The 26866-nt window shown below is 42.6% G+C and overlaps 1 protein-coding gene across 1 annotated transcript in view; it reads right to left on the minus strand.

Moving 5' to 3' along the window:
• Positions 1 to 8376: 8376 nt before the first annotated feature.
• adgrv1 (adhesion G protein-coupled receptor V1) overlaps positions 8377 to 26866 on the minus strand; it is an 84264-nt gene continuing 65774 nt past the window's right edge. The window contains exons 89-95 of the mRNA XM_068310476.1: positions 26498 to 26614; positions 23579 to 23757; positions 21682 to 21839; positions 17196 to 17317; positions 11638 to 11823; positions 10222 to 10399; positions 8377 to 8874 (exon numbers count right to left, since the gene is read on the minus strand). Coding sequence (XP_068166577.1) covers positions 8756 to 8874; positions 10222 to 10399; positions 11638 to 11823; positions 17196 to 17317; positions 21682 to 21839; positions 23579 to 23757; positions 26498 to 26614 — 1059 coding nt within the window. The 3' untranslated portion in view covers positions 8377 to 8755. The remainder of the gene's footprint in view (positions 8875 to 10221; positions 10400 to 11637; positions 11824 to 17195; positions 17318 to 21681; positions 21840 to 23578; positions 23758 to 26497; positions 26615 to 26866) is intronic.

A 26866-nucleotide genomic window follows, 5' to 3' on the forward strand; every position in this document is an offset into this window, starting at 1 on the left:
GGAAGTCGCTCAGTTTCCTTTTTTAGCAGCAGCTGGTTCATGGCAGACCTCCCCCCGCCCTCCCTCATCTTCCTCGCAAAGGCCCTGCTCAGCTTTAACTCTCCCTCTCTTCACCCCGATCAGATTCTCCTGAGTCACAAAGAGCAAAAAAAAGGCGCCCTTCACTTCACCCCCCCTCCCCATCTCCGCCTCCACCACCACGAACCCCCCCAACTCGTGTGTCTCCTGAAAAACAACAGGTGCAGCGGGGCTCGCCGAGGGCAGGCCGTCTGCTGGATGGGGTGGGTCACATCTCACTGCTATTCCACCCTTCTCCTTCCAAACATTCAGTCTGTCACCCCTCCCTTTCACACACACGCACACGCACACACACACACACACACACACACACACACACACACACACACACACACACACACACACACACACACACACACACACACACACACACACACACACACACATGCCTCCACATCATTCGCCCAATCTCATTAAATCCTTTTACCCCTCGTCTGCCTCTCCACCTCCATTTCTGCCATTCTAATCTCAGATTCCCCCCACCTCCTCTCTCTCCTGTCACGAACGTCCCATCAGGTGAACGACCTTCAAAAACACCTTTTTTTCTTTAAGTCGATGATATTTTCCCATCCATCCTGTTGACTTTCTGGCTGACACACGTCTCTGTCCCGTCCTACCTTGCATACTTAGAGGCGTGTGATGCAGATGCATACACTTTCTAATTTCAGATGCCTGCATGGTTTCTAAGAGATTACTGTTTGTGCAGGTTCTGAATATCACGTGATCGAACACCAATAAAAGCCTCATCGGGTGATTCATGTCATGATTCCAAGACTCACGGAATGCAGCACATGTATTAAAGAAACACTTTAAAGTACTTTAAACAATCTATAAGAGTGTGGGAAAAGGTCATTCAGATATATGGTGGTTTTATATCAGTATGGGGAGGGTTCATAAATGTTTAAATTACCGTAAATAATAAAATAAATAGTTTGTCGATATATCGCCGATCTCATTTTTTCCAGGTGGCCCTGGAACGCATTAACCGCGATTTACGAGGGATTACTGTACTTATTTTTTTATATTGGTGCATCATTTCGTCAGAAAACCTTATTAGCGTTCAAGCTTTTCTGCATGAAGTTGCTTCTAAATATTAGATGAACACTCGCTGTTGGGCTCGAAACGCTCGCTTCTTCTATTTTGAGTCGATTCTCACGCGTGGCCTTCAGGTCTGCCGTTGAACTGCGACGAGGCCTCTTTACACGAATGAGAACCCATGAAAACTTATCTTTGGCCGCTCCTAAAATAGCCCACACTGACCCGCTTGCTCTTGATTCGTCTATAAATGAGCTGACATTAAACGAACCTGAAGCCGCGGCCTGATTGCGAAGTGAAGGAATGGTTCTACAGCTGGACCGAACCGATAAAGCAGATTCCCTCCACTTTAATTACAGATTATATTAAAAAATGTACGGGGGTGGGGGTAGGGGGTGTCAGAAGATTAGATCAGCATCACAGGTATAGCATGACCTATTGCTGACACCGCTTAAATTTACTCTCCTGGTTGGGTTGCCAGACATCTCAGGGCTTCAGCTTCTGTTTCAGAACTTTCCATTTGCTTGTCCGGACCGGTCTGGTCTGGACCGGTGGGTATTCCCACCCGTCTTTATTTGCTCCTGGAGTTAGACTAACACGAAAACAACACCAGCTAATGTCGGTAAAGTCTAAGCAGCCGTACGCAAGCATCGTGATTTAAAGTCGATGTGTGTCCCCGGTTGGCAACAGTTGCGGTTGCTCCCAAATGACGATTCGATGAAAGGCAAAAGAGATGTTAATCGCTGTAAAGTGGGAGCTGCTGAAATGGATGAAAGGATATGAGATGATTCTGATAACAGAGCAGCGTTATGTCAGCAGAATGATGACCTCTAGGTTCTAGTTAGGAAAAACTCAGAGAGCACAAACAGCTCCCGATCAACCCGGATCCATACTATCAACAAATCGATAGTCTTACAATGTTTTTTCACCGTATCCATCCATGGGGCAGAATCGTCCTGACAACTCCTGAAAAATCTCAGTAGAAATGTTGGACAGGAATAAACTGTCAAAGTTTTGAAGCGATCCAGCCAACAAAGGAAGTTCTTTTTATTTATCATCGTAACATGGGACTTTTTAGACATTTATAATTCATGACCCATAAAATGACACATGATGAGTCATGAAATTGGGGGGTGGGGCACGTGTGAGATCAGCAATTTTGGAGCAGATCCAGATTGCGGGATCGTCGGACTGATAGTGGCCACAACATGGTTGGATTTCAGGATCAAGGAGTCGTATTGTGGGAGTGTTGCCTTCAGGTGCAATGACACGGGGAAAAAGAGCTCGGGCGAGGCTTAACTAAACATGTTTCTCTTTCTTATTTCACTTTCGGTGTTTTCAGTTTCTGCCGTCTCTCCCTTCCTCTGTTTCTGTGCGATGAGTCGCCACTGACTCACGAGGATCCTGTCCGGGCCGCTTCTTGCCGTGTCAGCTGATAAACATCACACATTAAAAACATGGGCTGAACCACACCCTTTCTAGGGTCACCCACACACACATACACACACACACACACACACACACACACACACACACACACACACACACACGGTTTCCTCCACTTTGTGATATAACGTGAGACAGTACAACAACAACTCTCCCTCCATTCCCACATTTTTCCAACACATTCACCCAGGAGTTACTTCAGGACAAGGTCTGCCTGGTCTGGTTTGCTCCAGTTCTGTGACTCCTCTTAATCATTTGAAGCGACTGCCAGATAAACTGACTAAAAGGCTTCTCTCATTTCATCTAACTGAGTCACATTTTGGCAGGTGGTCTCTTTGCCCTCCAAACAAGCAAAGCTGCAGAGATGTTTGAGTTGAGCAGCCGGGAATGCGAAATATTCTCAGATCGGTTTGCCGTCCGCTCGCCTCTTAGTCTGGATGATGTTGTGAAGTTTTAAGAGGTCAACGTTAAAATGTCATCAATCCATCGTCTACGGTTACAGTGCGACATCATCTTCATGGGTTCTTCGCTTTTAGTGAAGAATTTAAATTGAGTTAAGTTGAATTTAAGTCTCTCCCAGGTAAAGACGTTCAAGGTTTCATCAACAGATCAACATTACATGAGAAAAAGAGCATCACTTCAATTCGAGTCAGAGTCTGCTCACGCTTTTGAATTTTCATCTACAGCTTTTCATCTTTTCTTTTCACAGTAGCTCAATTGTTGTAGGACGGTCGCTCAGCTTCTCCACCACTGTCCTGACGGTCCTGCATCATATTTGACATTTCAGCCACACAACAATAACGGATATTGTGCATGAATTCGGGTGGAGCCTGATCGCATCCGGCCGCTCTGCCTCACGCTAGCCTACTGCGGATGACCTGCTGGATAAAACCAGTTGCGTCCGGCTGAACCAACAGAGGAACCAGTTTGAAGCCATGATTTTCTCTCTCTGATGTGTCACTTCCTTTAGTTTGAAAGGGTCTCACAGTTCTCCACTGAGGTTGCCAATGAATTTAATTGCAGCAATTTCCTCCTCTATTTCCTTCCTCTTTTGCTTAGTTATGCCTTTTCCAGTAGACGGCTATCAGCTTCAGATGCTGAAAGAAGTGTCGCAAGCGTTATCTGCCAACTAGACAGTTCTCATTGTGCACAGATTTGTAATTTATAGATATTTGGAAAATGTCTTCATGCAAAAATTCCTCATATCCGCCTCTTTCACAAAATGTCAACAAAGATGGAGTAAACTCTAAAGATGGACCTGCTGCCGTTGATCACGTCAATAAAAGATGACACTGATGATGAGGATGCTCGCAGTAATGGTGGTGCAGATAGCCAGGAAAGGATGGCAGGAGGGCAGCTATATGCCCCCCCCCCTCCGCCAAGCATTGAGCTGTCCCAGTTAAAAAAGACTGGGGAGCGATAAACACAAACCGGTCTCAGCCTGCTAGAATGCCAAGGGTGAGTGTAGAAGGAGGAGTCAGAGGGGGAGATCGGTTGAGTTTGTAAATGAACCGCCGAAGGTAGTTGGCGTCTCATGTAGTCTGCTTTACTTACAAACACTAGCTTTGAATCCGTATGCGTGGGCTCCGGTACAAATGGGCGTGGCGGTGGCAACAGCATGGACCAATACAGCCTGAACAATTCCAACGGCAATCAAAAAAGGTCGCAATAGGAGTTACAGATGTGGCCGATTGTTTGCGGCTCTCTGAGGACTCCCTGTTTCCAGGAAAACAACTCGCCTGTCCAAAACGTGATGACTATTTCTGGCTCCAGGGTTTCAAAATAAATACGACAACCGGCGAGCTATAAGCGCGGTGTCAACTTCCAAAGCACAGATACAACGCCAACACACACTCTGGCAAGTTGTCACGGCCGTAAAGCGATTTTCACATACTTTTGAGTTCGAGCATTATTCACGCTCTCATGCATTTTGGGTACACACACCCGAAAAGACACCACCCCCCATAAACAACATATGTATTGACGTGTTATAAGGTACTTACAGCCAGTCACACATGAGATGCTTTAGTTTCCTGCCAAGCAGACAGCATAGTGAGAACAAGACAAGAGTGTCATTTGCAGACATGATATGTCTACGCCTCTTGGCTACATTCAGTACGACCGGCCGTTTACGCCCCTCGTTCAGCCATGTTGGCACGGTCGCCCCGGCATGTGTTGCCTTTCAGTTTCCAGAATCGCATGTCATTGAGCGGCTAAAGCTCGTGGCTAATGCACCACAAGCAAAGCCATCTTTACTTGTTTCCCTTTCTTTCTTTCACCACTGTTAAATCCAAGCTACACTGCTACGCCCGGCTGCCAATCAACAAAACCCTATCAAGCCAATGAATGTGAACAATATTAATCTACAACGTCTACGTCCATGGCTCAAGACATCCTGTTTACTCCTCTATGGGCTCCACTTTTAATCTGCTGACCTTTAGAGCCAAGGGATGGAAAAAGTCAAAAGGTCACGTTATATGACTGGGTTGTCAGCAGCTTCAAATAAAAACCCAGAGCCGGCATTCGAGGGGCTCAAGTAGGTCTCCTTTACTCCAAAGAGGTTAATGAAGAACCACTGGAGTCCATGTCAGATATCTTAAGCAGAAAACTAGCTGAAAAGAAAAATAGTTTGAATGTCTGTTACCCTTTAAGAGAAGTATGACGCACCCATCTACTCCAGGGGAAACTGCATTGACTTATTGAGGCGGGGTCTTCGTCCCCAGGGCACCGGTTTGATTCCAAACCCTTTGATCCGTGCCTCTCCCACCGTTCCTGCCTCACAATAATTCATGATTGCAGTCCTCAGAAATGGAAGAAGCACAATAAACATCATAAAATCAAAGTTTATGGAAGTAACTTCCTCTTCCTTAACTCTTTAGAGACACTTGATTGTGATTGTTGTTTTTTTGCCTCTGTAGACGCAAATATGAAAATCAGAATTAGCCTTTTATAGACAACGAAATAAAAATGTGGAAAAAGTCCAAAATCCAAGGTACACTACACGGAACTGGTTAGCAGCTCATTGAAAAGCTCTTTCAGCATGTTGGTCAATATAGTGTTGCTATTGGTTACCACTATCATATACTACAAAGTGCTGTCTGGTGTGATGCCTACAAATCACCGCAACTGAGTGATGAAGGCCAAAGTCTTCCATCTTCTCTCCCCAGAATAATTCAAAGACGACGCTGCAGAGATGGATGTTGATGCCAAAACCAGAGTGATGCATTTGAAGGCGGGCGGCAGGATGATCGAATTCGCCCTGGGATGTCAGGATGTAGAAAGAAAAGCCTCCTCTGATGTCATTATCAAAAGGTCACCATTTGCCATCTTAATGAGTTGCAATGTCATGTGCAAACAGTCCACGCCTGTAAATGCGTACTTATATGCTAATGTCGGACCACACTTCCATCGTTTCCTCGCCGTCCTCACAACTTTCGTCTTCCCTTCACTCTGCGTTTCCGTGAAAGGCTGGCAGGAGCATGGGGAATGCGGAGCTGTTTGAGAACAAGTACCATGTGCGTAATACACAGATTCACAAATACGTACTAGGAGCATAAATCATCCACACTCAAACTCGAGGTTGAAAAAAGATGGCACGGGATGCACCGAAGTGAAAAGTCTTTTGGGTCAAGTCTCTTTTACACCATCTTTGCAGGGAACGAGAAGGAATGCATCGATTGATTTTGCATGCATGTCATGATTTATCAATAAAGGGAAGCATTTTGTTTGCATCTCATGTATTAATCAGTTCCTTTTAAATCGGTATGCTGAGTTCAATTTCTAAATGTTCGGTGTGCTGATTGGTGGATAAATTTGAACCAGAGCAACATTTGACACGTAACACACTGTACTTTTCTTTGTTTCACCTGATCCTCACCACCATCGCAACTCTTCACTCATAGTCTGGCTGTATTGATTCGACTCATGATAGCAATTGTTGCAGCACTCAATTGCAATGCCGATTCTATTGCAACACCCTCATTCAGAGCCTGAGCCTGTGTTCATTATCCTCAAGAGAAAAGGCCGAATGAAAGCAGGCAGAAGGTGGAGTTGGGTAAACTCACACCCTTATTATTGAATTTACATAATGGTATAATCCATGGAGGACATCTTTACAATAAATGTATGTCAGATCACGATACGGTTTCTTTTTGTGTAACTTCATCTCCAGGATCTGTGTTGAAAACACATAAACAAGACCAAACAAGAGAGATTGCTCCTGAAAGAGGACACCGGTGTTTCCTGTCCTTCGTGAAGTGAGAAAACCTCGTGGCGAGGGTTGGGTTTGACTCCTCAAGCATCACGTGTATATTCTCACACATACTTTTTTTTTTTGCGAATCTATAGTACTGTAAACAGCAGGGTGTGATTTTAGATGAAAAAAATAGAACACTGAACACTTTATCAGCATCTTGCTTAACATTTTGCTCGAGAAGCAACCAAATCGATGAGAAAGCAACCAAACAGTGGCAAAAACAATCCTGTGAACATTTGTTGAGAACATTAGTCTTCCACTCAAATTTCTTTTCCTTCAAGTTAGCTGCTAACCACTTTTAAACCTTTGTTGTGGTTGTCCAAACCATGATGCCTATTTCTATTTGAGGCTGCAACTGTACACTGCGGTTAATTACACAACCAAATGTGCTATAAAACGTGCACTGGGTTTGCTTAGTCAGCAGTTTCCATGCAGCAGTTCATCTAGATGTGCACGGGCAGGCCCCATCTAAGGTGTAGGAGAATCGGTGTTTCCCCTGCAGCGGATCCTTTTCCCTTGCACTCCTCGGAAACGACTAGAATCAGTAGCTCATGAATGAACACGACATAAAACCCTCTACAGGCTAATGGATCCGAAATGGACCCACTGCATGTTGCAGCTGCGATGTTATCATAAATGGATGTAAAGTAATTGCTTGTGTAGTAACAGCTTCTCTTATAAGGAGGTAAACAATGAAATGACGTCTTTGCCCTCCTTTGCTCTTTAAAGACTCCAACTGATGGTCTGAGTCTCAGAAGTATTGAAATAATATTGCAGGAACCAAAAAAAAAAAAGAACAAATATTGTGTTCGCACGCAATGTTTTTCCTCTTTCCTCTAATTCTCGCCTCTTAAGTCTCACCCCTCATTTCCTTTGCAGGAAGAAGAATGAAGTCATTAAACAGCGGGAGGGAGTCTCATGAAGAAAAAAGCCTGTTCTTCAATATCGTGAATTCGCCCCCTGGTTTGTTCCTGCTGGGGACTCTTGTTAAATGCCATCATCACAGCCTCCGTAATGAACCGGAAAGGGTGTCTGTGATAATGAAGCGATGTGTCAGTAGAATGTTTGTAAAAATGGATCTATTTCTGCTTGCCTTTTTCTTTTTGGTGAGCTGTAGAACAGCTTTCGGTGAGTCAGGCGAGTTCACAGGTCTGGCAGAGGTGAGGCGGGATAGAGGTCAAAGGTCAGGGCAAGAATAGGGTGGACCTTGGATTCCAGGAGGTTAAAAAAAATCTTCTGTTGGAGTGAAAAGGTAAGAAAAGAGCTTCACTTTAACGTGAAAATTATTCAAATACCACTTAAAAGTGATGTCATTACACTTTCTGCGTTTCTCTGTGTTAAACCAGTTTGTCAGATTCTTGTGAAGCAGCCATCGTCATCATAATTATTCACGCAGGGTTTGACCCCTGACCCCTGAGAGACTGGCTCACATAATTAAAGGGGCGGTAAACTTCCTGTTACATAAGTTACGAGCAGGAATAACCCAATCATCACAACCGGGTGTAAAATATAAGGTGAATTATTTATTAATGTTACACAATCTTCCTCCTCAGCAGTGGCGCTTCTGCTCAGAACACGTCTGGTTGCCTCTTTTACTAACTCTACAGAAAACAAACCCAAACACTTATTAAAAATTAACTTACTAAAACTTTTCTGAATAGCTTCATATATATACCGTATATATAGAGTGTATATATACACACACATATATATATATATATATATATATATATACATACACACATACATATATATATATACATATATATATACATATATATACACATATATATAAAAACAGACATACAATAAAAATCACTTCTCAAATGTCTCTATGAAAATGTTCTATTCAAAACACTGTTTTAGGGCCGAAGCTCAGCGTATAAAAATACTGTGCTGTAAAATTTCTTTTGATATGTGGACAAGAAGAGGCAGAATCTGTTAGAGGTGCGTGTCGGCGATGGGGATTCTCCTCAGCTCAACAATCTGGGAGTTGGTGACGCTCCCGCCGTCATGGCTTCCAGGGATGGACTCACTGTCGCTGACGTTAAGGCCGGTTCCTGAATCAGAAAAAAAAAACTTAAAATGAACACATCTCTTGTCTGCCGCCTGATCAGTGCTGATTATCTGCAGAAGACGAGCGTCCAGACGTCTGAGGCTCCACCCAGACGCCAAGCGATAACGAAAACCTACTGATAATACCTGACTGCACGTCCTGAACCCACATGTCCGCATCCGTGTGTTAATAGTTCACTACCAAATGAAGTGCGGGGACCCTCATTACAGCATTGCTCGTTGACCCCCGTCAGGCGGCGCCCTGTTATGTAACTGATGAGGGAATTATCTTTACTGCTGACTAACCCGGGTTACGACTTTGGCGTGACGAGGAGGTCAGGGGTCACTGGGTAAAGTGTGAAATAAAAGCAGTTCTTGGTGACTGGTGGAGCAACAAGTTGAAAAATCTTTAAGAGTAATAACCTGAGGCTGGTTTCAAATTTGCATTGGATTTCCCTCAAACATCAATTGCCATCTTGACAGGAACATCATTTTGAGGCCATGCCAACACCCCGAAACAAGCTAACGGATTTAACTTCATTAAATCCTTAAAGCCTGACTCATTGATACACTGAGGAATATGATTGATCGCTTCTCATTGCGGAGCGGCCAGAAGGGGGGACCGATTCATATCCCCGACTTGTTTGCTGCCTCAAGACTATTTAAAGTTGAACACCATACCAGCCCGGGACCGGAGACAAACGTCCCACCGCTGCAACTGTACTTGCTCCTTTGATATGGGAGGGACCCCTGGGTCTAATTCCTGGAGGAGGATGAGACAAACTCTCTGTACGTGCGTTTGTCTCACACTGACACACTCATTAACTATTAGTTCTCTCACACTCACATCTGCTGTGAAGGACTATCAATTTGGGCATCTCCATGGTTACAAAAGTTGTTGTTGTGTGGGATGCATTCTAGCATAGAGTCCTGATAAGTAATACATGTCGACAAATGTATCTCAGCAGACTGGGCGGGAGGCAGGGGTCACCCTGAACAAGTGGCCAGTTCATCACAGGGACACATAGAAGGACAGAGAGCCAATCAGAGACACCCATTCACATAATTGTTTTTGGAGGTGGGAGGAAGTGGGGGGAGGGGGGTGCAACCCACAAAGACGTCAACTCCCTGAGGGCAGCCATTTAACTCAAAAATTTACACAAAACTTAAGGGATGAGTGGGGGATTAAAAATATGGGAGTAATCTGACTAGGTTCATAAATTCATGGTGAAATAATCTAAATGCAAACTGATTACAAACCAAACTTTGTAAAAAAATGTTTAAAAAAAGTGTAAAAAAAATGTCATTTAAGAGCGTGTCATTAAAGCGTAAAATATTGGTAGGGCCCTCACCAGTTTTTAAGGCAAATATGAGGTCGTCAAACTCCTGCGACTCCTCGTCTGCCGTGACCAGGTTGGCGTTGATGAAGCCTCCCTCGGGGGTGTAGGTTCCCAGTACGGGACTGGGTTTAAACGCGCTGCTTGGCTGACTGCTGGGACGCAGCGAGGCTCGCTCCCAGTCTGCCGACACCTGAGACGCACGGACACAAACACAAACACTTTATCCTGTTAAACAACACACAGGGAATAACTGCTCCATATCGTAGCACACAACAGTTTTCATGTGCACATGTATTAGCTTCACACACACAGATCACCCTTTCTGATCATCAATATGGACAATAAACCCATATGTTCAGAGAATGTGTGTGTCTGTCAGCATGTTCAACATGTCTGTGAAGTATGAGGGTCATGCAGAGTGCATTCTGCCCAAGCACCCTGAAGGGTTAAGGCCAGGGTCGCAGTGGGTTCATGGGGTGAAAGCGAGGTCAGCGGATGTTGGTGAATCAGCTTAACAGCACGGATGTCAGGCTGTTAGCACGGCTACACGTGTTTTACAACTCTCACCTGTGCATGCAGATACATAGATGTGTGTGCTGCATGTTTTTGAGGCTTGTAGGGTTAAAACCGGTATGAGGTGAATTAAGCAGTGACCTCAGATCTGTTGAAACTGAGGCTGACTCAGACCGTCCAATAAGCTTTTTCTATCCCTCATGTAACCAAACTTCAGCTTCACTCAAATAACAAACGCTCACGATGCCACTCTTGGCCCTGCTGCTTGTTTTTCTGCAGCCACATTTGAGTGAGTGTTCTCATGAATGAAAGGAGATTACCTGATTCCGGCAAGTGGGATCCGGTGAGGAGGAGAGTGGGGAGTTCCCAGACAAGACAAAAATGAAACTTTTTTTCTCCTTTCATCTCACATTTCACTCCTTATAGGGTGTCATTCAGACTTGATACAGATAATATGTGTGTCCAAACAGTGTGTTTGCATTTGACATGAGAAGCACATTAAGTCTGATTTAACACACACACACACACATGCATTTTGCACAGATGTTATATGATGAGACTCGGTGTGACAAGCCAGAGGTGTGTGAGTGTCTGAGCGTGAACGTTCTCAGCAGTCACACTCAGCTGATGTGAGAAATGTGTGGAGGAGGAAAGGGAATGGGCAAACAGCCATGGGAATGAGTGCATGGGAAAATAAGGGAGGACAACCCAATTAAAGGTGGAGGTGGAGGGACGGTAAAGCCCTGGCTGTGGTAAATAAAGGTAACGATAATACAAGATGAGACGGATTTTATGCTATCATGAACTAAAGTTAGGATCAATATTAAGTAAGTTTTGTGATTTATGAAGGGTTAGGGTTAGGAGGTGGGACTTAAACATTTACACACACAAAAAATGAAATGTGTGCGTGTTCACCTCCTCCATGGCACTGATGAGATTCTGAGTTGATTTGTTGATGTCGCCCCCGACAGTGGTGGCTCCCCCTCCCTGGTAGGTGGAATCCGGACCGTCATGGCCGCTCATCTCCACTGTGTAACTGGCTTTAGTCGGCCAACACAGCTGGTTGTGCATGATGAAGTAAACCGCAAACACGTAGAGGCACTATGGAGGAAGAGGGAGAGATCAGCGTTAAGAAATGAGCTATGCAGAAAAAAAAATCCCTGAAGTCTGCAGAGAAGAATTGCTTCATTGCCAGGTGATGACATCATCGGCGCTCTGGTATTTCTGCTTCCCACCACTTCCTCATCATTACCGAATCCTCTTGGTCAAACAGCACCGGCCTGAGAATTACCCCAAAAACACTTGAGTGTGAAATATTACAGGGCCGTTCCGTATTTCTCAACACCCATCAGCTGGCAGTGACGGCAGACAGAGATGGAAAGAGGGCAAAGCACAAACGTGTGAATGTATGCGCACTTGGGCGCAAGTAACACACACAAAAGCTTTAGTGGGTTTAGTGGATTAATGGGAAAATGGGTTTTGAAGAATTATTTTTCTTCAGGAATAGAAGCTTTCTCAAATAATACAAACCAGAATTTATTTTTTTTCGCTTTTATTTGATGTCAAATAGAGGAAAGAAAAGTCAGCTGATAAAAAAGAACAGTAAACCCGCTCATCAAGATATGACGAGCAGTAAAGTGATCATCATTGCCCATGTTATTGAGCAATATTTGCACAGAAAGGGGAATTATAAACAGCACTGATGGTTACAATCAACATTACAAGCAGGACGACAGGAACTGGAAACTGTGTGTTTATGAGTGCACCTTAAATGAGGAACATGTTGTTCTTAGGAAGGAAAAAAAAGATGAGTACGGGACATATAACAGATCATTTATAGGCTGAGTTATACAGAAGCAGAGAGTGCCAAGTCGTTCTTCTCGTGACTCTTCTTGTTGCGTGAAGTTAAAGCAGGAAATCAACATTCCTCCTGTGATAGCATTAAGCAAACGCAGCCAGGTGTGTGCTCATGTAAGGCTGAGCATGTTGCTATTCGCTCTGGCGTGTGCGATTAGCACAGATCATTAGCAGTCTGTGCAGCCTGGGGGAAAGGCTTTACTACCGTAGGCCTGTTATGTAAGTGTTCCCTTGTCATTTGGGGGGGGGGCTGCGTCTTTAGGTATACAAAACAGAGACCTCAGTGGGGCAAAGCTTGGAGGCAAAGTATAGGTAGATGGAAAAAAAGACCAGAAGCAGAAATATTTGGTGTTCAAAAGGACTTAGTGTTCTGCACTTAAAAGCATAAACTTCCATGATGTGCAACCACTGCAGTTCCAACAGTTTTATGAAACTGTGGTATTATGTTTGCTGGACCTTCAGCATCACCTCTAAATCATCACTTATGACCCTCTAAAAGAACGGCGGGGACTGCAGAGCGCCTGCGTGGGTCAGTTTGACTTCTTTTTATTTTGCGCACTATGGGGATGTTCTGCATCATTTTTAGGATAGTATGCAGGACAATATAAAGAGCTGGAAAAGGGTTTGTGTAGCTCTTTTCCCTGCAGGATTTTTGTGAAGGTTTTATAGAATATAATCAATGTTGTTGTTTTTTAAAGATTTTCCATCCCTTTTCTTTATATGCTGTGTAGCTTGCTTGAAAATAAAAAACAATTTTCGATATGCCTCATGATTCAGATGGTTCAGCTCTTTTCTGGTAAGTGACACACCCTTCGTCCAAGTTTCGTGGAAATTGATTATTGTTTTGTTCAGTACTACTGACAGACAAACAAACAAGGAGACACAAAACAGACTTGACATAAGAGTGCTGTTGGAAGTTATAAAAACCAGCAAAGTCTTGTGAACTAACTCATGTGAGACTGATTATGTTGGTTTGAGCTGAACAATTCCTGCAATGTTCCTTTAACTTCAAGATGCTAACGTCTTTGGAGACATTTGTCTGCGCTCATCAAAGCAACAGATGAGTTTCAGCTAAAATTCTTTTCATGCCTCTCGCAGCCGGTTGGGTGCACTGAACCAGACGTTGTTCTTTTCCATGGATGCACGCAGATATCGTGTCCTATTTTTAGGTGAGAAAAAATGTTGAATGAGGCAACAAGAGCGAAATTGAATTGCGATGGTGCGTGGTGCTGCTTCACCGCGGTGGATGTCTCGAAATGAGGAAAGATTTACAGACAGAGGGGCTGCCGCCGGGGGAGATAATGAAGGGTGGTGCTGGCCTGATTTGATTATTGTCTTCTAATTCGGCCTGATGTGGCACAGATGTAGATCCAGAGATTGGTCGGGATGGAAGGAAAGGGGGGGTATGAGATAAACAGCGTTCTGAGGATGCAATAAATCATCGTGTTCTCCGTCTCACAGTTTTGCTCTGTCGGCGACCGTGTTGGCGACTAAAGGTCGTTTTCAACAAGCAAAGAATAATCAGTGGTCTGAAAAACATGCACATAATCATCTCCTGCTGCAACATCTGTGGCTGTTTAATGGCGGTTGGTAATCAGCTGTTGCGAGGTATGCCGCACAACCACATCAACAACAACGCCAAGGTAAACACGGAAAAATCTCCTTAATGGAAAATTCATGGCGTGATGGAAACAACAACTACACTTTGCAGCAGAGACCTACAGTGTAATGATTCCGACCTCAAGGCGGTGGAACCAAATGGAAAATGAAGGCGTTAAAGACCCAAAGGTGAATGTCGCTCGCCGAGGCCGAACACGTCTGTCTGGCTTTAATGATAAAAAAAACAAAACAGATTGCTAACATCAAGAACTGAGATTTATTAATTGATTTACGAAAATCATTTTGAAGCTTAATAACCTCTTTATTTAAGTTACATATTGTAGTAAATGCAGCGATTCAAATAATGCAAAACAAAAGTCATTCAGTGAATCTGAAGTGATCCAGCCAGCGCAGGTTTGTTGCCGACTATCATTTCAACCTTCGGCTCGAGTCTGTTTGTGCAACAGTTTTGAAAAGCACTGTGTAAACATCTCTTTGAGCAGAACTAGTTCTACCAGAACTCATTAACACAGATATGAATCTCTGTTATGCGTCTTTGAATGCATCTGTTCTAAATCATGGGTGTAAATCAATGTTCAATGAAAAGTAAATTGTCAGTCTTGTCTATCAGGAACCCATTTGCGTTCATTAATCTTTTATTCATTCCTTAATGGACGCACAACGGATTTTTTCTTTCCTCTTCTGAGCTAAACAAATTAGGCGCTCACAAACACATAAATCTAATTGCAGCCACGCTCATGGCAACAGCATCCTCATCGACGCAGAACATCTTTCCTTTGTGCTTTGTGAAAACTGGGTCAGACCAGCTTGTTTACTGCTAATCGATGTTTTTGTCCTTTAACAGTCTGTTCCACTCGAATGAATCCTCTCTTATTCCCCAGGAGATCAAACCCCAGAGGCTTTACTTTTGATCGGAGCTTTGTGGTTTCAATGTAGAAAAAAGAGACGTTCTAAAAGAGTTTTTTGATTCTTTCAGAGAACGTTGAGTTTGTAAGGTGGACGCAAAGATATACTTTTTGCAGAAATCTGTCCCACTTGATGCCGAGGGTGAACTGAGGGAATGAAAGGTGTACTTCTCACCTTTCAGTACGAGTACAGCTGATTACCAGCAGCAGGAGACAGGTGCTGTGTTTGAGACTTTGTGCTATTTGTGAAAAGACCTCAATCGAAAACAAGAACACTTTAAGGTCACCACAGAAGGAACAGCTCCTACAGGACTCAAGCAACAAATACATTAAACCTTTCAGACAAAAACGACTCTCACAGTACTGCAATGTTAAATGTCCTATACTTAACAATCATAGCAGCTTTGAAACACACCACAGCCCCATTGGTCAGCTGGAGCATCTGACCACATGATGTCATAGATTGGGACAAAGCTGATCAACAAGTGCTAAGTGTGACATCAACTGTTGGTGTTGACATCACCTCCCTCCATTACATTACCATCAAGATGAGTTTACTTTAGAACAGTGCTGCTGTCTTTTGCGTGTGGGTGCTAAATATCACGAGGTTTACCACAGTCCTCCTATGGCACACTTTGCAGACAGGTGGAGACCGTCTGAAGACGACCACAACACTTCCTGAGCAGACAAGAAATAAAGGAAGCTATAGTTCCAAAGAGAGCAGAGGTCAGAAGGGCAGAAGCAAAACTGGGGTTAAATAAAAGTCTGACACTACTTTGGATGTGTGTCTGTACGTTGAAGCCATGCCAGAATTTTGTAATCCTCCAAAACCAACGTCGGCTCATCATGTGACAGTGTGCAGTGATAAAAATAGACCTGATGGTTTGGCACCACATTACAGGTCAGATAAGACAGGTCTGACAGGATGCTCGGTCAGGGAAACTCCACAATAGTCATATAAATTCAATTACAATTCAAAATCAGATTAGAATACACAATGTATGTAATTGTGCGGTTTTGTGTGCTAACAAACCGACAGTTGTCTAATGTCCAATGGGAATTGTTAGGTCTAAACTATAAGAATTAACATTAAACGTTTGGGTAAATAACTAGAATTTCCAATCACGAGGAGACTTAGTTTCATTTCTGCCTCCTCTTTTACTTTGAGCAGAATTAGATCAAAGCCTGAAAACATTCAATTAAGATAAAGAGATAGAACAGACAAAATTGCGAATGAAAAGTGGAAATACAAAGAGGCCTCAATGAGACATGTCACAGTGGTACCATTGACTCCGTCCACTCCTGGGGGTCTTTTCTTTCTGTTTTGACAAATCATGAAAGCAGGGTTTCAAAGTGGGTTAAAAAAAAGCCTTAAACCACTCTCTCAGATGAAAAAACATAGAAAAAAAAACAGTCTAAATAACATCTATTTTATTTGTGGAAGACAAGATCTGTGCTAATCCATTCAAAAAGAATTACAGAGACTCATCTCAACCTCGAGTTATACTGTAAACCAATTTCTTTAAACGACATTTCTCTTTTTAATTCTACTCTGGGGATATTAAAATGTTTTGATATTTGTTGAAGGTACTGGTGAAACTCTTGAAACTCTGGTGAAACAACTACCCTAAAGGATTTACATATTAATTCCTCATACCAAGCTGCCACTCAAACTTCTCAGGTATGTTCGGTTTTTCCTGACCTCATTGCCTGGGGTTATCAGCTGATATCAGGTCCTCACGTCAGCTGGTCACAACCATCCAATAGCAAAGCGACACACACTTCACAGTGAGCCTATCATCGTCTAGCTCTCTTTTTTAATTTGAATATTTGGTTCTGGTTCATGCTGCTGTTACATCTTACTTATATCTCCCAAAGGCCTTCTAGTGTTCATCCTTTCATCAGACTCATCAGCCACCACCACCAGTTCTGACCGAACCAATAATCAGATGAAGATGAACAATACCAGGCATTAAAACCGGACAATCTTCATTTAGGTACAGTGACTAACACGGAAGGGACTGAAATAGAAGAAGGGAGATTGACTGTTTGAAATTAAATATAATACATATATAAAGTCAAAGACCTTACCAACAAGCAGTTGAAGATGACGTACAGGATGAGCATCCACAGGGACCTGTAGGCCATGTGTAAACCGGCCCACAACCAGACCAGGGAGATGAGCATAAACAGATACAGGACCAGTGGCACCTCTGGAAGACAAGGTAACAACAGACGAGGGTTAAAAATGACATCTGTACAGGTTGGTGTGAGGATATAAAACGAAAAAACGATTTGCATTCACACAAATATTTACTCCTTGAATATGATTTACATGGTCCATGTGTGGAATCAAGTACTCTCAGGTTAAAATGCTCTTGCTCCAGCATGTTGCTGCAAGTTTTACCCATCATGAGGAAAACACAGACAAAGATATCGGTATTTGGACTGCCACAAGTGTTTCTAAGATAAGATGAGACCACCAACAGGTCTTGATGCACGTGTTTCTAATCTGAGCTCTCTGGTAGCAACTGGTGTCACTGTTAACCTACTTTCTGTGAGGGCTCATACTGTACATCACATAGAGTCACGCAACATAAATAAAAGCAAAGACTACAACCCTGACTTTATCTATAAAAGTAAGGGCAGATGGATTTTCTCCTAATGATTGCCCCATTATTTATAGTTTATGAGTTTAAGCATGTCATCTCACACTAGTGGAGGGTGAGTTCAAGTCTCATGACTCACGCTGTTCTTCTCGACTCGAAAAATCCTTGCCTGTCATTTCATGAGACGAGCCAATTAACTGACAGATAAAAAGAACACTGTCAATCAAGAGACAACTGTCACACATGAGTCATCACTAACGGAGACCTGACAAATAAAATGAATGATATCAGAAATAAAAAATGCTGCTGGAACAAGTCAAAGAAAAAAAGAAAAAACAGACAAGAATGCATTTGCAACAGTCAGAGTTTGACCTTTAGGATACTATGTTTATTTGCATATGTTGCAGAAAAGGTGGCTTTCCTCTGAGTACATGATGAGCATCTGATTTCATCTATTCATGCTCCAAGGCATAATAATTACCAGAACCCCGGAGCACACTGTCTGAAACTGAATGTACAACAAGATAACAGTGTATTTTGTGAATGTCCTGACTTGTGTAGTTGATCCTCCCATGGAAATTGGATAAAACGGCGAGTCAAAATTACACTGCCGAATCACACGCTGTGTCCTATTGGCTGCTGGTATGTAGGGCAGACTGTACAGTTCACTTCCCTTCATGAGTTGGATGGAAACAGAGAGCTTGGCGCCCACGTTTAGGTGCCACTTCCACCATCCTGTCAGTTCCACTCTTGCTGCACCTTTCCCCTGGCTGAGCCCTCTTGTTTTTCTTGTAAAGCCTCTCCCTTTCCCATTGAGACTCACTTCCATTAAGTCATTATTTCCGTAATTGCTTTATATGGCCTCGGTATAATAAAATCACACCTATGTGTGCTGTACCAAATCTGGTACCAAACCTTCCCACATTTTCTTCCTCTAGTTTGAGCAACATAAACTTTCTCTCTCTTTCCCCTCTCTTGCATGACTGTCTCCATGTATTCCCTCCGAGGTTTTTCCAACCATGTAAGCACATTCCGGTCTTTCAACAGGGCAGAGCTCCCACAGCAAGAACAGGTTCCCGAAGCCCAACAGAAGCCACATGAAAAATGCTGACTGACTGTTTGGCTTGATGCTGCTTCAAGACACAGAATCAGCACAGAGCAGGCATGTCATCAGTAGTCACTGTGTACTTTATATGAACGCTTGCATGTGCAAGAACATGCATAATACATTCGAAAGAGTCTCAGTGCTCTGCTGCAGATGTGGGATGATTTTGCCTTGTTTGTTCGACTCATATTTTAGCTACATGTCATAGCCGCCCAGCGCTGCAGTGAGAAGACAAACTGAGAGGGGAACACGGGCGCAACAAAAACAGCCAGGCAGAAACTTAAGACAGCACTGACATCACAGAGGTCAGCAGCTGTAATAACAACAAGCTGCAGTAAGCCTATGTGGAGAACACACACACCACACTTATAAAAGACTTGTTTGTGAGCTATGGGGGTGGGGTGGGCATGTAGGCTGAGTAAACATCTTTCTATTTTTAATTACAGTGAATATTAAGCCAGAAAAAGTATGAGTTTTTTTGTGTCAAATCTTGAATATACATAAATAATTCAAAGTAGACATGCACATCAATTTCGGCATTCATTCATATCAGTAAAAAAAAAAAATAGCAGTAAAAGTGGTTATATTTAAAGGAAACTTGTAAGTTGCATATCCTAACTAACAATATAATAATATAATGTCTGAATGCAAAATGAAAATATACACATATATGAATCAGCCTTGATTCAGAGGTTGCCATTCAGAGGATTTAGGAACTATGTGCTTACAACTTTGCAGCAAGGCACTGCACTTCTGGATTTACTCTGAATTATGCTGTAAATTATGCTAAACACATACACTTTCAGCTCTTTATGCATGCATGACACAGAGAAAATGATGTAACCCGGTCACAGTGTTTTTTTGCATATAATCCGGCTTGTCATCTCGACATAACAAAATAAATCCTGTTCTAATCCATCATGAAAAGCAGCTACGCTTCAGTTTGCACTTCAGGATGAGGCTGTGAAAGCAGAATATAGACGTGTGTCAGGCATCCAAATAAAACACACATGGAGCACAATATTGCAGCAAATGCACTTTATCCATCACATGTATTTGTTTATTACCACATTTGCAAACCCAGTGCAGTCAGGGAACAGTTGGGACCACAAAAATAGAAGAGCAACAGTTATTCATTCAACACCGCTCTGCTGAGAAATCTGCCTACTGCTGTTGGCAAAGAACATCGTGTCCTGCAAACATACCTTGCCAGCTAAGGGAAGGTTGTGATAAAGTCTCACTGATGTGCCCTGATTCATTTATAAATTTAGTTTGACCATGTTTTTAGCCATGGGAACAATAGCAGAATTCCAATTTTTTCCAGGTTCCAGCAAAACACACAGGCACGCACGCATGCACGCACGCACGCACGCACGCACGCACGCACGCACGCACACACACACACACACAAACACAGCTTGCTTGTTTTTTAATCACTTTGACGTCAGAAGTCGTGCATATCTTTCTACTTGTGGACTTCTCACAATCGCTCATCTTATCAGCTATTACTGCAGCAGGAAAATGTTGGTCAGCTAAATAATCATTACCATCAGCTACACAACAGGTTGGGTAGGAATCTTAAAGGGCAAGTCTGAACATAATAGACATGGAGCTATGATATGAATCAATAACACGCTGTTGAAAGGCAGCACGTATGCTGGGAGGCTAAAAAGCTGACCTGATCAAGGCATCAAGCTGAATAAATGTGTTTGCAGGTGGGGTATTTACCCTGTCCATTGCACGATGTGGGACTGGATCTGTTAAGGATTCTTTTAATGGTGACAGGAACCTTTCAAAGGAACACTAACAGACTGTTGGTAAATCTAGGAACTGAGCAGAGACATAAGCTGCGGAAAGAGCAACTCAGTATTTAATAAATCATACGGTACTACCCTGCCAAAAACCAACATAAAGAAAACAAATCAATGACTGAATGCCCTCCTTTCTGTTTGTTTACCGTTAGTTCTTTCTTAAGAGTTTTTGGTGATGAAAATCATTAGCATATTCTGATCCTCACTGACCCCCCTGAGTAACATGCTCCTAACAGTTATAAAGCAGACAGGCTGGCCTTCGCTCTGGTTTGTCAATGAGAAAGCGTTCGCCTCCCGTTCATAATTCACATACACTAGCAGCTCAGATACGAGGCCACACATGGCGTGAAGGCGAACTGCCTGCCATCCAAGGGACTGGCATTAATTCAGGCTTTGCTTTTCCCATTGGAGGGCCTTGACTGGGCAAAACAAGCCAAAGCCTGCTGACTCTCACCGATGGTCTCTGATTACAGCCATGATCATGTTGGGATGCTGATCTTCATGTGTGGTCAAAGCGGATGCTGCACTAAACAAACACAACAGACCATAACTCTTAAATGGTTATACCGATGCAAGTTTTATGTTGTTTCCACGCATCATTCTGCACAATGCTTTAAGGAAGTCAGTCCTGTATGCTGCAGGACTGACTGTTTGAAATCAGAAGGATACTTTAAACTGCTTAGTTAAATCATCAAACTTAGCCAGTGGCTAAATTAAAGTGTGAGCATCAGCAGTATTTAAGACCCGAAGGCAGGTAGTGCTTCTGTATTGTTCTTGTATCATGAATCCTTTGAGTACACACACATCAAACAGAGACAGAGCCTGTAAGTGGAGCAAAATAGAGGCTGACAGCCAAAAATAGGGGTGGATGCATCCTCCAGACAGCTGGTTAAATGATTTTGAGGTTTATTTGAGTTCAGAATGAGGGATTCTGACATTTTTTTAAAGATCACGTAACATTTTTGCTCCAATATAGGGAAGTACCACAGCCCACATTCCCCAATCCCACATATAACTGCCTTCTTTGAAGTTTTTCTGCACATACTAGGTACCTGTGCTGTTGGTTCGTCCACGGTAAATGTCATCGTAGGCCTTCCACTGCTGGGTAACCTGGTAGACGTGAATGAAAATGACCGCCACCGTCACCAGACAGATGAGAGGAACCAGCACCGCAGTACTCAGAGCTGCATACAGGTTTGGGATGAAGCACCTGCAATGTGGATGGTGAGAAATGGGAATGAGGGCTTGATGAAATCAGAGAACAACAAGACATAAAGTCTCTGATATGACTTTTCTTGTGACTCAGATATATTGTTTTTTGTTACTCATTTAATGAAAAGTGAACAAACTATTTTTCTATGAGAAAAGCAGCATCATCCTTCACTTTGTATTAGCAGCAAACATCTATCAAAACACTCATGTGACTTTTGTCCGTTTCACACAACAAACTTGGCCCCTGGTTTGGTGGGAGCACAGGATACAGATAGGAGCTCGATGCAAGCCGGACTGGAAAATAACTGGAGATTTTCTAGCCATAACATTACACTAGGTATGCCAAATAAAAGCATCATCCTGTCCCATCGAGGGAGCCAGACTACGTGAGTGTAAACACAATGGAATATGGATATGATTGCCACTGTGTCCTTGAGAGGATTAGATCCTACTGTACTGAAGGTCTCACAGAAAAATTAGATAAACACTATCAAAGGGCCCGTTTTGCAGATTTCATGGTCATATGATAAACTGAAGGAAAGGGTTTTGAGGGAATCTGTAAATTCTGATCATGTCATTAATATGAATGAACACTTCAGTTCCTTGGAACATATATGGTACAATTATATATGATTACAAGACAAATACAATGAATTACAACGATGATAACTCAACATGGTGTTGCATGTCGGTGCAGTGAAACCAAGATGAACTGAGTTGTGAGAAAACAATTCATAGGGTGAGAGAGACAGAGATAGAGAAAGAGAGAGAGAGAAAAAGAGAGAAAGAAGGAGAGGAAACTCAAAGGCTGCCTCATTCCCCCAAAGAGGAAGGTGCGCTTCCAGAGAAACTGAATACTCCTCTGTATCCTCCAATGTCTCATGTGAACTCTCCCTGTTCTACATCCATCCTCCCACAGGAAACACGCCACCACACCTAAGACCGCTGGCTAATTTTATATTCAAACTTCATCATAAATTAAAACCAAACACATTTTCCTTCCACTTTTACAAAGACAGTTTGAGAAATTTGTGTTCAAGAATCGCGGTCCTCAATTCCTCTTTTTCTCTTTCTGTTTCTCGCTCTCCCTTTAAAGTTTTCTCGGGTCAGTCAGGTGTCTGTGTGGTGAGATACCCGTAGTAAATCGTATGATTGGTCGACTGCTCCCTCATACGATGTTGACAGCTCCGTTTTTTTCTGTTTGCTCAACCCTAGCCTGAAGAGGAATTCACCTGAGCCTGCCTCAAACTCATTAGAAATAGGAACTCATGAGTCACCTTCTGAGAAACAGATGACGTAATGGTTGAGGCCACTCCACCTCTCTTTCATTCTCCAAAGGCCTTATCAGATTTGCATTGGACCCCATTGCATTGCAGATCCTTTGGGTGTAGTTTTGTATATTTTGTGTTATTTACTTTGTATGGTCTGTCTTATGTCATCACATCGGAGAGAAGATTATATGCCTCATGATGAAACTATACAGTATTCAATTATTCTCTTGGATTCAACATTGATTTTCTAATTTTCACATATAAAATATTTTTATTGTGATCTGTACATTGAGTGTATTTGAGGGTTTATTCTCAACATATGACATGCACACTTTTTTTGGGTAGTTTCTCTTCACAGAAATCAAAGGTGGCAGGGGAGAGGGCGTTTTTCACGTGGGATTTTTCGTGAACATCTGCGGATTAAATAATATTTATTTGCTGCTTGCTTTTGCACAGTAACACTCACACATCTCCTTGCACCAATCCGTATACACTGTGAATCGTCCATCCCTGGATGCCGAGCAAGACGATGACCAGGAAAATGATGACCAGACCAGGAAGTCCCCAGCCGAACAGGAAGTAGAGCAGGTAACGACGCTCGGTGTGCTCATCGTTCATCACCAGCACTTGCCAAAAGTTCACCCCCTAAGGACACAGTTTGGACAGATGAACTCATTCATAAGTCGTATAGTTTCTGCTGTGAGTACCTTTGATTTCATGGTGAGTGATGCATGTAAACACACAACCTCACTTTTATCACACCCACAATAGCTTTGTTTGCTTTGTAATCTTGCAGGCTTTAACAGTCTCATCCACCTGATACACTAAAACCCTCCATTGTTACATAAGCAGCCTTTCTGAACACCTGTTAGCTGCAACACAGACACAATGTCTTATCCTGGTGCAAACACTTCAGCCGACAATCACATATCTTATATCGGTTTCAAACCATTGCAGCTGTGGAGCACAAAGGGCAAAGTTTAATTTTACATCTAATAGATCAAAGGCTAAAATGCTCAATCCGACTTATGGGCTGGGGTCACGCCATTGCGACCTTTACTCCATCCAGCGTTATGTAAACTGAAACTTTTACAGATGATGTAGAATATTGTACATTTAAAGCATTAAATAATTAGCAGAGCGGTATTTGTTCTTCCATTTAGGGTAATAAACATTATGCAATGGCTGGTATGAACAAACGCTGATAATACTTCTCACTATCCATCTGTCTGAACACTTAAGGACTGCACAAAGGGCACCGGGAGGCAGCTAATGAGAGCTGTACATTGGATGATGACCTCTTCATAATAACTGTATTGTGTAACTATTGCATAAACTCTCAACGCACATCGACAGAGTGCAGACAACAACCCTAAGCTGTGTAGCTTGACTGCATGGCACTGACAGTTAAAGTTGTTGAAGTGTAATTGAAGCAGAAGCAATGTGTGGATACTGTTGTTTGTGAAATAACTACAACTAAGTGAAATAACAAAATCACATATCATCTCACTCACTTTCTAACTAAGGGCCTCTGCAGACAAGAGAAAAGTCAGCTTAGATAGCAATTCAATTACCTGCCGTTTTCTGGCATTGTGTCAGAGCATATTCAGCTGAAAACACATGCACACACACAGACAGACACACGCTGCAATTATTGATTTGAAGTCTTCATGTCTGAGATAGTTGGCTAGTTTGCTGGCGCCTGTGCACATCAGCCATTTAGCTGAAAGCGGCTACCCGATAGGGGCGGCGGTGAGATCATCGTTGGAACCGCCACACGTCAATAAAAGCCAGAGTGGCGGCAATATTGTCAGCTACGATTGTTGCTGACAATGAAAAGGGACTTTTAACAGGGGGGGTTGTAATAGCAAGGACAATTTGAGAAAACTCTGGTCTTTGTGAGTTAAATTGACATCTGGGTCAAATACTTATTTATGTTTCTGTAACTATCAATTGGCCAACCAATCCAAAAGCCTATAGCCAGAACCTTTATCCCTTAAGACGTAAGCAGACGGGCTCTAAAAAGGAAATGCACACAGTCGACACGTACTGTACAACACTACTCTATTCCTGTAACACCTGATTGTGGTCGCTCCCCATTAGCTTATTAAAAGGGCTAATCTTAAAATACTCCACAAAAAACAACGTATGTGCCAGGAGAGATTATATCTACTACATAAACTATGATTATGGTCGCTAACAGACATCACATGTTGCAGCAGTGACGGAAATAAAGGGAGTTACACAAGAGGAAGGCAACAAAAGGAACAGACAGGTGGGAGGCGAGAGGGTTCCTCTGGGGACAGGGTTTAGTCAGGGTACTAGGGGGGTTATGCTGTTTGTGAGGTGGACATCATCCTAAACCAGAATAAATGACTTAAAGAGATTGTTGTTGGGAAGTTCATGTACAGAATGGTAAAGGAAAAGAATAGGCCAAAGGTAAATATTTAATAACTTCAGTTTCTCTCTTAAACACAACAATTAGTAAATGATGTTCATGCTGCCTGTATGGGAATAGATGGAAAACTACTCACAACGTCACTGACTTTATTGTGTATCATTGTCCTAAAAACAGTCCAGAAAATAAAATGAAGGCGCGATCAGCTCTATGATAAAAAATCAGGTATCGAAAGCTCTTCATCCCAACACACTGACAAAAAGACATTTTGTTAAATGTGATAAAATATCTAAGACTAAAATTATTAGCAAATTGTGTAATCTTGATACTATTTATTTTGTAGGGGATGGGATGATGGGGATCAGATTGTCAGTAGTGTTTACACCAGCAGCCAAAAAAATATGGTCATTGCATTATAGATCTGATGTATTTTTTGAGATAAAACTGTAAATTTCTTCACGACGGTCAGTCCAGTTCTCCCAGTTTGAATTAAGCCTTATTTCTTTCATGTGCAAATACTAAGCTGCAAATTGGGTCTTTGCATGCCAGCCTTTGTTTGTGGAAGTTATTGGAGGGAAAATGGTCAAGGACGGAGGGAAGTTAGGAGTTGCTGTGGTGGGGTGTCACTAAGTGGTACCAGGCTAGGGTCAGAGGTCATGTCAAGCAGGATTCTGGTACGTTTATCTCACCCTCTTATCAAAACCTGCCTAAGCCCACGTGGTGCAGGAATGATATTTAACTAGTTATTACATAAAAAGCACATGCTTCACATGAGGGACTAAAGAAAGAATGGGGACCATGTTCCTGCCAAGTTAGCCAGGAAATAAGGAAAAAGCACAGGTGCTTTAGATTTGAAGGTATTACGAATAAAAAGTTTTACATGAAAGTTTTACATGGAAACCACCTATTCTCTTTAAATTGTTTAAACATCATGAGCTGCTTTTTGTTTTAGCTGACACGCTTATTTGGACTGCAATGAGCTGTTACCTGCACGAGCATCCAAAAAAACTGACTGAGGTAGAAGTAGTGACAGAAGAGCGCCAGAGCAGCGCAGCTGTCCTCCGAAAACATTCGTCCACGGAAAGCTGACACCAGGAAACAGATCTGCACAAAACAGAGACATTCAATTAGTTATCACTGTGTGCAAATGAGCCTTTCATGCTTTAACCAGGGAAGTGCTTTTTTAAAACACAATAAACAGTATGTGTACAAAAATGGCTTGCTCTTTTTCAGGGAAATTGCTCATTCGCAGACAGGTGCAGTCGTAATCTGCAGCGTCAGTAGATTGGATTGCTCCGGTAATTTATTGGTCATGCATTTTTAACACCGACAGTAGAATTCAGACCGTGTCCCCTG

This window comes from Antennarius striatus, chromosome 3 (assembly GCF_040054535.1).
Source record: "Antennarius striatus isolate MH-2024 chromosome 3, ASM4005453v1, whole genome shotgun sequence".
NCBI classification, from domain to species: domain Eukaryota; kingdom Metazoa; phylum Chordata; class Actinopteri; order Lophiiformes; family Antennariidae; genus Antennarius; species Antennarius striatus.